At 38.8% G+C, this 18,593-nt stretch overlaps 1 protein-coding gene across 1 annotated transcript; it reads right to left on the bottom strand.

Moving 5' to 3' along the window:
• Positions 1-1,370: 1,370 nt before the first annotated feature.
• LOC143114139 (interleukin-17 receptor D) lies at positions 1,371-15,265 on the bottom strand. Its single transcript, XM_076275616.1, has 12 exons — positions 15,173-15,265; positions 10,558-10,648; positions 8,128-8,283; positions 7,698-7,816; positions 7,494-7,617; positions 7,088-7,126; positions 5,525-5,670; positions 5,370-5,447; positions 5,079-5,145; positions 4,551-4,694; positions 4,175-4,365; positions 1,371-4,093 (listed from the first exon to the last, which is right to left on the bottom strand). Exons 1-12 carry the CDS (start codon positions 15,263-15,265, stop codon positions 3,539-3,541), a joined length of 1,803 nt encoding a protein of 600 aa, XP_076131731.1. The 3' UTR covers positions 1,371-3,538.
• Positions 15,266-18,593: the final 3,328 nt, after the last annotated feature.

The raw sequence follows: 18,593 nt of genomic DNA, 5'->3' as shown, positions 1-18,593 counted from the left end.
ACCAGAAAAGGGAAATAAAAAAATACTGTTATTGTTATCGCCATACATATAATTAATGTAACGTTGTAGGCTTAATGCTGCATGTGTATGTGTGTGTGCGTGCTTGTGTGTGCGCGCGCTACGCACATAGCGCTCTGATCTGATATGGCGGCAGCCTACACTTGTTTAATCGTGATTGTTTGGTTTTCTCGGTTCTTGTTCATATGGAGTAAATAAAACAAATGACTTTGCTTTCTAGTTTTTGCTTGATTTAGTTGTTAACGTTTGAGGGGGGTATTTGAGTAAGGACTTAGAATGGGTTTGGGGAAAGTGGGGTCGCCAGACCTCGCCATACTTTTTTGTGGGGTCGCCAGACAAAAAGTTTAAGAACCACTGGTATAGAGGATGGGTGATACGCATCCCTGCGGTGCTCCAGTGTTAATGCTTTTTAGGGAGGAAATAACACATTTCCTCCCTAAAAAGCATTAACACTGGAGCACCGCAGGGATGCGTATCACCCATCCTCTATAATAATGATTTAACTTAAATCTTACTTGCTGACTGCAGTTGTTTCTGTGTGTTTTTCTTCAATGACCAACTGTCAAGACCCTACTGATTTTTTTTTTACCTACTTACTTACATTTTTAAAACATTTCTGAAATGCTTCCAAATGTAAATTTATGTTCAGTAATTACAATAACAATGAAAAAAACGTATGATGTTTTTATGTGTAAAATATACCGTTTATAGATTTGTCACAAAATAGTCATAGGGAATGTATGTGCCAACCAACCTCAAAATCAGTGTGCCAACCTGCCCCATCCACGTTTGGACACTCCTCGGCACTGAAATGGTGTTAGCCCGCAGCACCAGTCACCACAGGCTTACAAATTTCATATCTGAGTCCTGTCTCTTTCAAGTGAAATTAATACTTATATCCTACATATATCCTTACCCATCACAATGCTAGAGTGTATTTAGTGGGAAAGGCGATTTCTAAGTTTCGACCCTGCAAAATCAAAAAGTTGCCCTCACCTAAAGGGTTAATGACTTTCAAATATTTTTCTTATGTGTGTGAGCTTCAGTTAAGATATTATTTTAGTTAAGTTAACAGTTTTGTGGATGCACCTTTTAGTTGCCTAGATATTAACCGTGATTCAACCTGTCCTTAATCCAAACAGCCACAGTCTCCACCACACCATATCTGACAGAAATAATATTGCCAGTGAATTAACTATAGCCTAAATAGCATTGTAAAACAGCCTAGGGTACTTAAGACAACCAAATACAGCCTAAATTAGTACAAGACCTAAAAACTAAGAGGGAAATGAGCCATCATGTTTTCCAGGGGGAAAAGCACCCGTGTCACTTCTAGACACTTTGACAGCAGCCATATAATGTGTCCTTTATTCACAGTTGATGTATAAATGATATACATGCAAACAAGACTGAACATATTTTCACAATCTTCACAACTAATGTTAACAGAGGCAACACATATGGACACATCTAATTTTGGAAAGTCTAATTTTCTAAAAAATGTCAAATATCAATATAATGTTCATAATCATAATCAGTCCAATCAATAAAAATAAGTGTGACCAGACTCAAGAGTAAGCTTATTTTGTAGTATGAGAAGACTTGGTTCAATAACAACAATGTACCAGCAACAAAAAGTTTACTTTATACAATTTATATTTACAAATTACATTTTATAATTCACCAAGTCAAGTTTTTCAGACAGCCTATTAAAACAGCTGTTTAGGTTCAATACATGGTGGCCATCACAGCAACTGTGATGTCTAGCTTTTTAGTGGCTGCAGTGTTCAGAAGGGCATAAACAGGCATTTCAAAAAGCCACTACAGTGTTACATTAAAAGTGCAAAGGAAAAAAGTGTTCTGCTTATTAAATAACATGCTTCTTCAAGGGGGGGAGGGGGGGGGGGGTGTTGGCTGGTTAGGACTGGTGCTGCCAGAGTGGAGTGTCCATCCAGTTCTTTCCCAGTTCAATTCATTTATTGCCAGACTGCATTCATAACATGTATTCTTTTCAACAGGGGTGTCCGACTCATATTAGACAGTAGGCCGGATTTGTTAGAATGAGACCTTGTGAGGGCCACCATTGTCAAGGTCATTATAATTTTTCTGCATGGGTATCAGATTGTTGATAGATAATACACTTCTTAACTACACCCACTTATGAGCAAACAAGACAAATAGGTTTATCGTGTGCTGCTGTTTCTGCTCTTTCTTGAAATACCCTACCCTCCATGTCAGTCTCTCTTTTTTCACCAGCATGGAGAGTATATGGCTACGCCAACATAATGAAATTGTTGGTGCAGCAAAATGTTTCCTTTTTCTGCATTTAGACCTTACATATTATTATTATTTTGATTTTATTGATACATACATATTTCCCCTCTTCTTTTCTTACTATTTTTTTTAATTAGGCTTTGTATCTTTTTATTGTTCTTGTGTTGTTATTATGACCGCCGCGCAGTGAAGCGGCGGTCATATAGGTTTAGTCAGATTTTTTTTTTTTTCGCATGTCCAAATTTCCGTCAATGATTCCCGGGACACTGAAAGACCGGGGTAGACGAAACTTGGTGGGCATGTAACCCCATATGGATAGCATGGAACCATCGTTTTTTCGTTTTGATCTGTAGCCCCCCCCGCTGGACTGCACCCCCCGAAAGGAGGGTAGGGCAGACAGTTTTCTGTGAATATCTTGAGAACCATAGGGCCTAGGATGACCAATTTTTTGCGTATGTTTGCCTCCAGGGGTCATGTAAACCATTTCCATATGCACACATGTGCATAAACAGATACACACGCACACACATACATTCACAGTAATCCTACGTATGACACATACTCACACAGTAGACATATATACGCATGCATGCACATGCACACACACAGGCACATAAACAGGCAAACACACAAGCACATGCACATGCACGCACACACACCCACCCACACACCCACACACACATAAACATAAACATGTACACGCACACATGCACACAATTCAAGAATTTCTCAGAATTATGAACAGGCAAGATGGGGGTGGGGTTGTATAAAATGAATTTTACATGTGGAATCTATGAACTAATTATGTTTTGGTACTTGTTGTTTAGCAGATACCAGTGAGAATTGAGTGTGGCTAATGCAATTTAGTGAGACAGTTTCATATAGGCCTTTCAGCGTGATTTATTTTTGTGGAAAAAATGTGCTGGACTGGGCGGCGGTCATATTTTGTACCGCTCTGCGGTACATCTAGTTTTGATTATTGTTGTTGTATGTTTTGTAAACTCAGGGCATTGCTGTAAAAGAGCTTCATGCTCAGTCAATTTCTCCCGGTTTTCCTTCCTGAGGATTGTTTTTGTACTAGGCTTATTTGCTTTGGCATTTCATAAAGATTACGCTTATCACACATAGTCGAATATCTATTCCGGCTGGTGGGCCGGACCTGGCTCCCAAGCCGTATCTTTGACAACCTTGCTTTTAGACCTCGTTATTGTGCTCCATCACCGAGTCCATGTATACACATTCAAAATCATGAAATGAATCCATGTGTGGTGGTGGTAATTGCGGGTCCTTTCTCATCTTCACATTCCTGCTGTTCACTTAGCTCAGACGTAGCCTCTAGGATGGCTCTCTGTAGCGCTTCCCCAGCAGGCAGTCTGGAGTAGTCCCCAGAGATGTGCTCTATCCACATGCAGGCCCCAGGCTGCTGCAGGGCCAGCCCATGGAGGTGGGAGAAGAGCAGCGGCAAGTCTGTGGTGAGATTGTAGTGGGAGGCCAGGCTAAAAACCACAGGCACGTCCGTCTCCTTAGAGTAGTCAAACATCGCAGTCATGTATCTGGACAGGTCCTGGCCCCTGGCTTTTGTACGGCAGAGCTCCTCGCCAATCATAGCTACGATGGCTGAGGACATGTTTTGATCTGGAGGGTCTTCTTCCTCTGGGACGTCTTTTTTCTCCTGTGGTCTCAGATGTAGGCCCGGGGAGCAGATGACCAGCACATAGTCACTCTCCACAATCTTCTTGCAGTACCATCCCAGCACACCCTCCTCCATCAGACTGAGAGATTCCCACAGATCCAGAAAAACCTGACCAGAGAAGAGATGTGAATTTCAGTTCAAAATAACTAACAACAGATAGTACTTAAGGCAGTATTTTTCTAGCCCTACCTTAATTGCCATATGCCTCTGCAGGAAAGCCGCAAGATGCAGGACAACCCGAACATGAGCAGGACCATCAGCGCTTGAATAGACTATCAGCAGGCTGGGGGGCATTGAGTTCTGGACTGGAGTGGTCACAGCCACACACTGTTCCTCTGGTTTGACTAGGAATTGCTGATAAATGTCTGGACAAGCATTCACTGAAACATGAAACAATTCATGAGATTTTAAAAAATATTAAAAGAATACAATTATCAGCTTGCAAATTACATGTCTGAATGTGTTAAGATATGAAAGTGCTTTAGAATGTGTTTACTTTTAAGCTAGTGTCAAGTGTTCCCACACAAACATCCACCACCACTCCACACACAGACACACTTCCCACCTGGAGTGGCATACTTCTTGGTTAGTTTGTCCCGTTTTCTCTTGCACATAACTGCAAGGAGGGTGGCCAGAGTAACGGCCAGGATGATGCCAAGAGGAATCAGGGAGGTGAGGTGGTTAATCTCTGGAAGTAATTGAGAGGGATCTATGGAAGGACATAATGCAATGGACTCAATATTCCACAAATCTGTGTTGATTGAGACATCTCCATTTATATTGTGGGTTTGTATTATTCCAGCTAGTACTGATATGCATTTACATTACATTTATTAATTTAGCAGACACTGTTGTCCAAAATGACTTACATATGTCAACTATATTACAAGGGATTACATTGTCCCCGGAGCAATTTGGGATTAAGTGCCTTGCTCAAGGGCACAACGGTGGAAGCCGGGAATTGAACCCACAACTTTCAGGCTACTGCACGCTAGCCCAGCTCATGGCTATGCCTTCAACTTTGAGTGACTATGTAAGTCTACTGTTTAACAAACACCACTTACTATAAAGATTAAGTCACATCAAAACCTACCCTCTCTTGTTGGCGGTATCTCAACATAAAACTTTTTCCTGACGGCATCTACCACATCAACTGCTATCTGTTTTGATAGTTAGAAAAGAACAAAGCAGAAAAACAAAACAATGGTCACTACAACAAAATAGTGCATAATGCTATCTATTTCACCAAAAACATAAGAGTATTCTAATCCATTCATTAAATTAATAGTGCAATTATGTCAATTTCTATCAATATTATTAATGTATTATTATTATGAATAATAATAATAATAATACATAATAAATCATTATTAATTTGGCTCACCTCACAAGTGTAATTTACTCCAGAGTAAAGTAATCGGGGCAATCGGTATGTGAAGTGTGTGTGGTTCTTTTTGATGTCCTGAAAAACAACAGTGTCATACTTCCAGCTGGGACATAAACTACACATTGTTCTGATTTGAGGCAAAACCTACTTACTGGTTCCAATGTTGTGTATGTTCTTTGACCCCCACCATAGCACGATGAAAAATATTGATTCAACTGTAGATTTGGGGGTGCAAGGTTGAAGGTTACATTAACGTCATGACCATTTTGCTCTATAACGATGTATGTTGGATACCAGTCTGTGGAAACAAAGTAAACAGTGGGTCGAACACTGAATATCTGTCTCAATAAAATACCACTCCCCCACTGCTACCAATGCTGTAGATTTGTGTAAAATAAGCTAGAATGACATATAAAAAATGTGTATGTATTTTTATATGTATGTATGATAACCAGGCTTGGAATTTCACCATTCTGGGGGCAAGGCCACTTGGCCTTCAGTTGGGCATATTTGGTGGGGGGCACAAAGGCCACATGTCAGGGCACCAAGGCCAAAGTTAACTATACAGTAGTAGGCTATAAAAATGATTAAAGTTGTATTTAGCCTATTCACTGCAGTAGACCTGCACCACTGTATGAAACATTGCAAAAACATGAAACATGACATATTACAAATAACTGTAAATCATCTGATCATCTAATAAAAACAGATATCTAGGCTATATATAAAATGTATTTTATATTTGGCCTGCTATGAAATCATGTATTGAACAATTTAAATGTAGCACAGCTCAGCTTTTAGAAACTCAAATAGCCTAGATGCATGCTTAGCATTTTGTGATCATTAAGGCTACTTTCACAAACTCTTAGTCAGCTGTCCTCTGATTTACCAATATCTAGGCGATATTTGTAACATTTATTTTGTATTTGGCCCATTATGAATTCATGTGGAACAATTTAAACACATTGTAAAACTTAAGCCCAAATTTGGAGACATCCATACATGTCGAAATTTACTGCAAATTCAAAACTGGATTACTCTGGAACGGCTAACTGTACAGGGGACTGCTTTACACCTTTGTGTTCGGTAAGGTCTGCTGTTTATTCTGATATGTGGTTTGTCATGTGTTAAAAGAAGGGTTCGTGAAGTATTCCACCGAGATGAATGGGTACGGAGATCATGGACGCAAAACCTTCAGTAGAATGTATGATTACATTTAATTATATTATTAACTTTTCTCGCGAACCGTTCAACACAGCAATTATCGGCTAACATCGTTTAAAAGCTGAGAAAAGCTCTTTCATGTGATACTTGTGATGTCTGTGTGATGAATAGGCTACTTCGCGAGTAGTTCAACTGAGAAGAATGGGTGAATTTGGACGCACTTTCTTGCGCTGTCACTTTCTCCACTGCGTAAAAGACTAAATTAATTTGCGCTGTGAATGCTAAGATTATTTTGATAGGCCACAGGCTAAATAAAAATCGCTATTAGTAGGACACAAAGCAGAATATTGAAAGAAGGGGGCACCAAGGCCACCGTGGCCTGTAAACCTATGATTTTCAAAGGGGCTTCACGGCCAACGCAAGGGGCTACGACGGCCATGGCCGTCGTGGCCGCCGTGAAATTCCTACACTGATGATAACATTATAGATCACATTACTTATTAAATGATTCTGTTAGAATGTGGTTATACTACAAATGTGCGGTTACTCACCTTTTTTGCATTTTGCTAGTCCATTTTTCTCAGGGCAAGCTGTAAAATTACAGAGACAAAAGTGAGTTCATTATGCTCATTTTTTTTTTTTTAAGTATATTTTTTGGGCTTTTGACAGGACAGTGGAGAGTGACAGGAATGGGAGAGAGAGAAGGGGGTTGGATCCGGAAAGGACCACGGGGCGGGAATCGGACCCGGGTCGCCGGCGTAAGGTGCAGGTGCCCCAGTCAGTCGCGCCACAGCTGGGACCATGCTAATTTTTTTATTTTATTTTTATTTCGGCAGACCATGACTTACGAGTAACTGGTTAAGCTGACTGTAAGTAACCCGTTGTGAAAAGGGGAAAGTTATAGTGTTTTGATGTGCTATGGCCATTAAAGACTTTGGGTCACTAGCTCAGACTTACTGCGTGTGCTGAACAGACGCTTCTGGTAAAATTCGTCCCACTCCTCAGGCACGGGCAATGCCATTACCGTCACTGCATACTGAGTGTCAAGAGTCAAAATGGGGAAGGGGTCCGAGTAATAAACCTAGGAAGAAAAAAACTTGTGTTGATTGAAAATCAAATTACATACCAAGCAAAAGACTAACAGAGTAGCTCTACTTGTACCCTTTGGGAATGGGATGGTGTTAAGGACTGGTTTTGCTGCACCAGGAAAAGTTGACACGCCACCTGAGCCCCACCCAAGGCATGCAGAGAAACCTGAAATCCTCGCAGGAAGGCAATCCCTGAACCACAAAACACACATTAACCACATATCAATTAAAACATTCATGAGAAACCATTTGTATCCTCAAATCATTCATCATATCATGGTTTCCTTTTTACCAAACCCACATATAGGGGCCAATATATAACTCACGTTTGTGCTACCCAACAGACTTGGAGCACTGTTTATCACCTGTACCAATCTAGATCTAATAGTGCTTTCACATAACAATCCTATTCGAATCCACATTATTCCATTCAAAACAGAAAAACATGTGAGTTCACCAATTACCATATTTACTGGGGCTCCATAATATAATAGTAGTGTTACCGTATTTACTGGGGTTCCATGATATAATGGCAGTTTCGTGTTTGGGATCAGGATTGGGCAGGAACTCAATGACCACATTTTGTGGACGCTGAACATAATGTTGGCAAATGTCTGGAGTTACTCCTAGAAAAAAATGACATGGCCAAGGAACACAACCTGGCCAGAGAGAAAGGTTCAATAATTAGGAGAAGAGAAAAAAACAAGTAAAAAACTGTACTGTACTGTTGTCGGTGGCACATGCCACATACCAGCTGTCTTATTATAAAATAATAAACAATGTTTGAACTCAGTATTTGGACAGTTATCACTGTCTTTCTTCTTATAATAATAATTATTTTTCTTCTTCCGACGAAAATTGACATTTAATGCGACTGAAACCATTTGACCTCATTCAACCACTCCTGCATAGGTCTTGTAATAGTGTTCGCAGCTTTCTAAGTTAACGTTAGCTTCTACCCTAACGTTAAGTAAACACTATCACGGTAGAATGCTATCATAGTTCGTCTAAAGGCTATACTGTTAGGAAACTGACCATATGACCAAAGCCTTGTTAAAACACACTACAGAAGTTGAGGTCTAACATTTGTGTTGTCAGCATGACCTAGAATGCTACTAATTTCTGCATCATTCTGGCCTATAAATTAAAGCGTAGCCTGACACATGAATCAAGCTTTCCAGTTATAGCCTAGTACATCGTAATCTGTAGAAACATTACATTACATCACATTACATTACATTACATTTGGCTGACGCATTTTTAACCAAAGCGACTAACAACATGGTAAACAGTTTAAGTTTTAAAGCAATTCTCTCAACAATTTTAGGACAATTTAAAAACGGTAGAGTACAGTAAGAATAAGTGCATAGCTGGATGAGCAGCAGGGTAACATGACTTTGCCCTTTTGGGTTGGTTGGTTATCAAGATACTTAATATCAGAATGGTCCGTCCTTAAAACTCAGTTTATGATTATCAACAGCAACAACAAACCCATTGCCAACAAAGTTTTCTAAACTGTTTACTTTTTATAAAAAATAACTGATTGGCTATCAACTCCCCCTCTCGCTGACCTATGTCAGTTATCACCTGCCTTAAACTGAAACGAATAAAACACAGAATGCTGCTTTGCTTGCAATGAAATAGCCTACGATAGGCTAGTATATTTAACTACCACTACAGCTTGATGGTGCAACAACATGACTTATATTTCTAGATATTTAATTTGTATAATTGCAGACATTCCTTGTTTTTGGTAAAACTGTTTAACTTGTTTGTTTGCTTTTGTCTTTTAGGTTCCACACCAGACCAGTGTGGTGATGACCGTGTATTACACTACGTGTGTGCCTGTCTGTCAACCATACATCACTGCAAACGTTGCTGACAATATTGCTAGCAACATACCTACATTCCAACATATCTGTGCACATACCTTTGAACTATACTGAGACTTATATTGAGAACTATACTGATGCGTGAGAACTACTGACAACCATATGAAACATGGACCTACCTGTGAATTATATCTGTCAATCATTCATACCTGTGAATCATACCTGTGACATCTGTGAAACTTAGCTGTGCTGTTAGACCTGAACTGTGCTGTGTAAAAATGAAGATTCTGACCTAAGTTATGTCTAAAACTGATCATCTGAAGGGCTGACTCTTTTATTCTTCAGTCTATATTACCATCAAATGTGACTTGTTACCATTAACTGAGACCTCTAACTGTTGCTGCCTGTTCAGAATTACCACTGATAAATACCTAAATATATCTTAGGATAATATTATTGCCATTATCAAGTTCTGTAAGAATCAAAATTCAGTATACATCTGGTTTCTCCCTAAGCATTAATTATTGGCTAGCTTTAAAATTGGATTAAACAACTAAACTTGTTTTGGTTAAGTGTTCATTGTATTCTAAGTATCATTCTGCTGTTGTCTACTGTACTGCATTAAAATAAAGAATATTGGTTTATTGGTCTATATTGGTATAGGTTTTCAAGAATATATAAGTATAAGTATACTCTTTTGATCCTGTGAGCGAACTTTGGTCTCTGCATTTATCCCAATCCGTGAATTAGTGAAAGACACACAGCACACAGTGTACACACAGTGAGGTGAAGCACACACTAATCCTGGCGCAGTGAGCTGCCTGCATCAACAGCAGCGCTCGGGGAGCAGTGAGGGGTTAGGTGCCTTGCTCAAGGGCACTTCAGCCGTGCCTACAATGCCTACAATACCTACAATACTGTAGGTCTATGTAATCTCAATAATCATACTAAGTAATTTGATTTTTTTTTACTAATACAATGTTTTACACAGCAGCCTTTTTGCATTCACATGCAATGGTAATTCCTTCCTAAGAATGACATTTTCTAGTTAATTTAGTGAGAATTCTGAATTCACTCAGAAACCCTAGTCAGAATACTAACCTCCAAATGGAAAGGAAAATGAAGAGGGAAGGTTTAAAACTGCTTTAACTTCCTCCTGTGTAATACGGCAATACTCGCTTTCAAATTCTCCCTGATAAAGAGATACAGAAAGAATTAAGAATCAGATATATGGCCCCAGCTGTGGCGCAACTGGCTGGGGCACCTGCACCGTACGCCGGCGACGCGGGTTCGATTCCCGCCCCGTGGTCCTTTCCGGATCCCACCCTTGCCCACTCTCCCATTCACTTCCTGTCACTCTCCACTGTCCTATCATTAAAGGCATAAAAAGCCCAAAAAAATATACTTAAAAAAAAAAGAATCAGATATATTTCTGTACGACATATGTTAACAGAGAACTATGAATTTATTTGAAGTAGGCCTCTTGTAAATGAACAACAATAGGCTATAAACTCAGAGTATGACCTTGACTTGATTACAGCACACCTTCAATCGTAAAATATCACACAGTTCACTTTTGTTACCCAACTACTTGACTGTGGTGTAGGCTACGACGGAGTATTAGGGCCACACATGAAGAAAAACATATTTTTGCCATGACGAGATTAAACTCAACATGTCGACATTAAACTTTTTGAGAATAAAGTTAAAATATAATATTGATTTTAATCGACATTTCATCTTGACATGTCTATCAAAACTAGTTGGGGAGAGAACGACCGCTCCAAAGTAGGCCTAGGTTATAGAACAACCGCGACTATTGAAACGGGGACGAATGAAATATTCCAGTTTCCTCCGAGTGCAACGACGATAGACAGACATAATTTGGACAAAACATAGAACATATTAACCTCCGTTGCTCAGCCAAATACTTTCCTGTTACGCCCTTTTATCACGGAGTTACAGGCAATACATTCGATGGTCAAAAATAAACTTCATTAGCAGTTTATTTATTTTTTATTATTAAAGGGTGTTTTTCATCTAAAGGTTCAACTTCATGCTTAGGCCTATTCAGCAGACTATTAAGTGCTCTCCCCAATCCCAGACTTTCACATTGCATGTTTGTTTGTAATGGATGCAAAACAGCCTATGCTAAATGTCTAGGGATGATTTTTTCATTCGTCCCGAGCAGGCAATAAACCCCATGTATTCTAAGTAAATGCACACATAGCTGTGTTTATACTATATTTTATGCAGGTGAGGCATGGAAAAGCAGTTTTAGAAAGATGTTAATATATTTGGGGCTATCAAGTAGGGGGGTCGAGTTTTGCCGTGTTAACCTATGGATAGGCTATGACGGCCTGTGGGTTATGAAGGGCACTTATTTGGATGTGCGGCCTTACCCGTAAAACATTTTGTATTATAGAAAAATAAGTACATTTACTTGATTACTGTACTTAAGTATGATTTTTGAGTATCTGTACTTTACTTGAGGGGAAGATCACGCGGTAACGGAGTTACACTCCCACTAGATTTTTTGGTGCCACTCACTCAGCAATTAAATGATAACTTTAATAAAAGTCAACATCATCAAACATGCGGTTCTCAAAATATAACATTAAAAAAGCTCATATAGAAGTGTTTCTACACTTGTTTCCTATAATATGACCAAAAATGTTGCGACTGTGACTAGTTTGACGTACTTCTAATATTGTATATGTCTTATAGAAGTAGGGGAGACCGGGGCTGGTTGGAACACTTTTCACTCTCGGTTATATTTCTCCGTCTTACAATGCGTTGAAATGGTCAAATTGTTATTAACTGAAAGCTTGGGATCTCAGCTACAAAATGTATACATTCAATGTCAACAAATGATCCCTTGTTTTGAGTTATATATGATTAAAGTGGTGTTGTGCACGTGTTCCAACCTGCCCCATGCACGGGGTTGGTTGGCACATGTAGTCGGGGTTGGTTGGAACACCTATGTTATAGTCCTTTGCAGTACTCCTTTTGCTTTTGTTTGAAGTGCTCATCTATATCACTACCTGTAGGGCTTTGCTGATTTCTTTTCTGTGTGTTTTTCTTCAGTAGGGCCCACCGTCAAGACCAATTTGGTCCCTACCGAATTTTTTTTTACTTCAAATGTTTAGAAATGTCTGAAATGCTTCCAAATGTAAAACTATGTTCAGTAATTACAATAACAATGTTAAAATAAAGATTGATGATGTTTTTATGTGTAAAATACAAAGTTTATAGATTTGTCACAAAATAGCCATAGAGAATGTATGTGCCAACCAACCCCAAAATCAGTGTGCCAACCTGCCCCGCCCACATTAGGTCAAACTTTTTTGCACCAATGCTGTTAGCCTGCTAATATCGGTCACCTCTGGTTTTTAAACTTCATTTTAAATTATAGATGAGTCCCCTAGCAATCAATTATAATGAATATTTTTTATATATCCCTAACTATTACCCTTCTAGGATGTATTTAGTGGGAGGTGCATATTCTAAGTTTTGACACTACAAAATCAAAAAGTTGTTCTCACCTAAAGGGTTAATGACCTGGAGACCAGTTACATACGTGAGTTTACTCTACTCAATAAGGCCGTCAGTTTAGTGTTGGAATTTTGTTGCAGCTCCCTCTAGTAGCCTGGATATTAACAGTGTCTCAACCTGCCCTTGTTCCAACCAGCCCCGGTCTCCCCTACGTCAAGATATATTAGATATATCTTGACGTGACAAGATATAGACTGTCATGATAGGGCCCTTAGAGTGTTGGGCAGAACTTTGGCCTTTAATCTCGAAAAAAAATATGTTCCACTCCATCTACGGCGGTAGACTTTTAGTATATGATTCAGGAGGGTATTAGGACCAATAAAAACTGAGACATTTCTTTTGCAAATGTTTTGTCTTTTTGGGCTAGATTGACTGGCCTATATTGTTAAAACAAGATTTAATTGTGTAAATTATGAAAGAAAAAAAAGATAAGTAGATGTACCGCATAGCAGTACAAAATGCAACCAGCGCTCAGTCCAGCACATTCTCTCCGTAGAAATAGATCACGCCTGTCAATTTGTCTACATTAAAACCTGAGAATATTTCCTATACTTGAAATATATAAATGAAATATACTAAATCAAGTGTACTACTATGGTGCTTTCTTTTGGAAATTATTTTCATCTTTTCGGGATTCATTTTTGGGATTAATGCCATTGAGGGAGTGGGGAAAAACAGCATTTTATGGTAACAGAGTTACAGAGTCTCCGAAAACCCCTTTAGATATTTTTTCTTAGTTTCTATGTCAAAACTATATCAAGGGCAATGTGTGCAACATAAAACAAGAATAGAATGAGCAAAAAGTTGGCAATATCTTTCACAATTACTTTCAGATAAATGAGCTTTTCAAGAGCACGAATACTGCCTGACACTCCACTCGTCATTATCTTGCTGTAACCTTTGAGCTAGGCACATACAAACAAACTTTAACCTGTTTTGTAAACTCTAAGTGATTGGTAATCATACCAGATGTGTTTTGTAGAGATGTTTAAAGTTTTATTTTTTAGATGTTAACATGCTGGTGATCTTCCCCTTGAGTAGGCCTATAATATTTTTGAAAACTTGTGACTTTGACTCCACTACATTTGAAATATGAGCATGAAGTAGGCCTTTGTTACTTTTAACCAGATTTGATTCTAAATACAATAATGCAATAACTTGTTTTATTGAGCAGGTCTTGCATAGAATCCATAATAAGGCCATATCTTTGTATTATTTGAAATTTTAGGCTATGGTATGTTTATTTTTTCTTCACACAGGATGTTAGTGTGCAGTGGGACATTTTAAGTGTCAAAAGTGTGCCGTGGCACAAAAAAGGTTGAAAAACACTAGCCTAGCTAGATCTTTAGCATAGATCAAAATAATCTACTCATAATTAAGTCATCTTTTGTATTCGGCAGTGAACATGTTTTAGATTTGTGAACAGAGAATGAATAATTATTTAAATTATATTATTGCATCCATTTGAACAGTTGCAAAGTTATGAAAAAAGTCAAATGTTTTGGTGTAAGGACGGTCTGTCCATGTCCTATGACCAACCAAAGGATGGCATTGGCTACTTCGTCCACCTGTCCTGGCCAGGATCCGAATCATGAAACTCAACAAAATGCCTTAAGTTAGATGATTTGTTGAAATTGTAGCCCTGAATCGGGTTTAACAACAAATAGGCCTGTAGCCTAACCTACTAACTAGTTTTGAATGTCAAGAATAAAGAATGTCGAGATTAAAGTCGACATGATATTTCAACTTTATTCTCGAAATTTCGAGTTTATGTCAACATGTGGACTTTATGTCGACACGTCGATTAGTCGACATGACATTTCACCTTCATTCTCGACATAGCAAAAACAAAATCTTCATGTGGGGCCCGAATACTCCGTCGTAGTAGCCTAGTCTATTAGTCTATACAGAATTCGTGGGAATGGGGACTATTTCCGCTTAGCCTGGACATCTGCGCAGGTCACCATTATAAACAGGAAAATCCAGAATCAGTGACGAAAAAGGGCTAGTCTGCTTGTAAACATGAAAACAACCACACTTGTTATTTAAAGCACTGATAAATATAGCCTAAACGACATGAGCTGGTGAGTTCAGACATGCTGCTCTCTGATCAGCTAGATAAAGGTTAAATAGAAGGATATCTGCTGTAATATTGGCTTACCTTCCGAATGCAGTTCTGTGGGTGTATTTGCTCCTGGAGAGATCCAGAATGAAGGAGCAAAGACACATAAAATATTAGTGTGTTCCGCCACATTACGATTTGCCTCAGTGCCAAGGTGGCGAACAAGTTAAGGCTTCCAAACAAACTCTCAAGTCACTCCCGCAGCGCATACCATTGATACCGATGTTGGGACATGTTTGCACGAAAAACGGCAGCGCGCGCCACAAACGGTGAGTTCAGGGAGTAGCCTAGTGCCTCTGGGCAGTGCGTTCACTGACACTGAAAATGGTGTAGGCTACACTGTAAAAATTGGATAGTTCCTTGAAGAACCTCAATGTTACTCCAAGAACCCAGGGGCTCTTCTGAGAACTCAAACGTGCCTTGATGCTCTTAGAGGTCTCTGCAAGAACCTTAACGATTTTTCAGTATGAAAGGAGGTTCCTCAAAGAACCCAATTTAATCAAGGTTCCTGGAGGATCTCCAGCTGAGAAAGAATAATTTTCTTGAATTTATCTTTTACAGGCCTATATTGCTGTGTAGCCTAGGCCTAACTGATTCAAAACATAGGCTAACCTAATCAGATAATATGATGCTAGGCCTGTGATAGGCTATGACAACAAAATAAGAGTTTTGAGTAATCGCCTTTGACTAGTGTTTAATTGCGCAAAAGATCTGAAGCATTCAGCTACTTGTGTGGTGTTTTGTTAATTGTGTGTAATTAACTATTTTGAAAAACTAGACGAGCATAGTCTAGCCTACTGCCTATGCCAAAATAGCAGCAGAACACGGTCGGATAACTCGATGGGCGCACAGGTGTTGCTCGAGGCGATGACGCGCGTGTGGAATCTTCTTTAAAAATGGCAACAGAATTTGACAGTTGAGTCAACGTTACTACAGGAGGTGAGTGCAACATTTTGACAGCCCTATCTCAAGCTTTTTTAATGTTGACGTTTGTCAGAAACTATACCTTAAATGATACATATACTACATATTAAATGGAAACGAGACGTTTTAACCATGACCTCATTATAGGCTATAGCATACAACTAAAGGTAAGATCAACGTGTCACCGTTCGTGAACGTTAACCTTAACTTTTTGTTTAACATAAGGTTAGAGCTTAGCAGCCTTATTTAGCCTACCGTTAGTTTTTTTAAGTTATAAGATAGCATTATGCCTTGGCTTGTATGCTATGCTTAAACTGAATGTTAGCCAAATATTCTGTCTATTTTACTCCTTCAGCACAGACTTTTCAACTTCCCGTGTTTCCAACTCTCCTGAAATGAAAGCTAACATTAATGGAGGAAGTCCTGACGTTCATACTGCTGCACACAGATTATACAGGTCCTATTTGATTCAATTTCTATGTGGTAAGTGTGTAGCATGAGGTAGCCTACAGCTTTACTTACTGTTCTTCATTTGCATTCACGCAAAACAACAACCAGTCATTTCAATCATTAAGTCATTTAAAATATAGGCTACTCCATCTCTATGTTTAATTTCAAAGGTATCCAGTATCATGACATTTGTGCTGCTGCTGTATCTAAGCACCCTTTCCTCCGGGATCGCACAGGACCAGGATATGCATGTAAGTAGATTATTAAAGTAATAAACATACAGTTAGGCCTACTGGCTGTAGTGAGGGTCCTTTTTTAGGGCACCTAACAAGTAGGGATAATGGGATGGGATATTCCTGTCAGGGGTATTCAGGTTGTTGTAGTCTGCTCACTTACAGATGCAATTGAATCATGTATGCCTATGACACTCTTCACTTCTGTTGGTATGTTGCTTAACACCTGTATAAACCAGGCCATTGCATTTGAATTTTCCTTTAGGCTAATTGGTTTATATAACCTTTCATATTATAGTTGGTTGGGAATGCTAAAAACAAATTCAAGAAGGAAAGAATCCCACTGAGCCTTCCTGAAATTGGATACCATCGAGCAAAGTATGGGAAAAGGCAAAATTCATCACAGGCAAGTCACCTTTTCCTCACAAAGCAAAATGCATCTGTATCTCAAGCAGAAGCTTTCAGAATTACTGTGATCCTTATTGCAGTTTACTTTGATTCCAGGACAAAACTCAATCCAATGTGAGGGAAACCACACTTATTTTTTTTCTATTCACACAGATACCTGCTACCCAGGATGCAAACACTAGTTCAGGTATGGTGTGTGTGTGTGTGTGTGTGTGTGTGTGCGTGCGTGCGTGTGCATATGTTCACTGATGATCTTTTTACACTGACAGGTTGTAGATGTTCTTGGTGATGAAAGCGTATCCAAATCCAATGTAAGTTTTCAGATGATGATTAAACACCATATATTACTACTTATTACATTTCTTTAACCAAATTGACCTTTACTTTAAATTGAATGTAACATTTACAGGACAATAAGACAAAAATGAAGGAGGAGTGTTAAAAAGTAAACCCTGATCTAAATACGATTGAAAACAGAATAAGGAGAACAATCAGTGACAGAGTGGCATTTATTCAACGCCACTCCACACAGGAAATCCTTACTGAATACCCAGCTTTACACCACATTTGAACTGTGAGTTAACATTTGGCATTTAGTTCACTGCTAATTATTTTTCAGATGTTCTTCTGCCAAGCAAACATGTAATTTGTTCTTATCTTTTTAAAGGTTTTCTCTGAAATTCAGCACCTGCATAACATTGACCTAAGTACCAATCTGCACTAAATCAGGCCTGTGAGGAGACAACCTACAAATACAAAGGTATTAAAAAGTTTGATTTACACTTCATGTCATTACTGCTATAAAACTGTATGGAATTACAATGTTATTACTGCTATAAGACTTATCCAGTATATTGTTCAAATTCAGGACTCTTTGCAGCAGAGCGGCCATATCTGTTTGGGGACAATCCTGACAGGCTCATACGTTGTGGATAAGGTAAGAGTACCAGTCATTTGACACTGTTAGAAACTTCCCCTGCCAATGGGCTTGAATATCACCAATCCCCATTCTAAATACTGTTATTCTGTACTTTTCAGATATCCAAGACACCCACACCTACCCTATACATAAGAGGCAACCCCTTTGAGGAAGACACCACCATTACACTTTGCATGGACGGACAAGACGTCGTAACACCAGAAGATGTGTTGATGGGCATTGGAGCATTGCTAGCAGTTTATTTAATTTTCAATATGGAATACCCAAAGGCCGTGAACAAGACATTGTTGTTTTTACAGTCTATGTGTGATATTAAGACAAAATAAAAAATCCCCATTGCCGTATTTCGGATGTCAAATTTCATACTCTAAATTAAATACTCAATAGTTCAATCAATCATTTATTGACTATTTCATTTAGATTAGGAAGTTAATTGTGTTCTTGTTAATAGCATTGTTTAATAGATGTTTTCATTCATGCCTTCATCTATGTAGCCTGTGTATTA

This window comes from Alosa pseudoharengus, unplaced genomic scaffold (assembly GCF_046254945.1).
Source record: "Alosa pseudoharengus isolate Yale_2024_CS ecotype anadromous, Long Island Sound unplaced genomic scaffold, YU_APseudo_1.1 YU_APseudo_1.1_scf_9, whole genome shotgun sequence".
NCBI classification, from domain to species: Eukaryota; Metazoa; Chordata; class Actinopteri; order Clupeiformes; family Clupeidae; genus Alosa; species Alosa pseudoharengus.
Note: the sequence above shows the minus strand (reverse complement) of the source record. Positions and strands in the feature narration are given on the sequence as shown.

Bases quoted from the DNA above. Each gene is read 5' to 3' on its own strand.
- LOC143114139 (XM_076275616.1), bottom strand. From the start codon at position 15,265: ATGTGGCGGAACACACTAATATTTTATGTGTCTTTGCTCCTTCATTCT. The intron at 7,618-7,697 runs GTACAAGTAGAG...TTTTCTTCCTAG, and splicing joins CACCATCCCATTCCCAAAGG to GTTTATTACTCGGACCCCTT. The intron at 7,127-7,493 runs GTAAGTCTGAGC...GTAATTTTACAG, and splicing joins GCGTCTGTTCAGCACACGCA to CTTGCCCTGAGAAAAATGGA.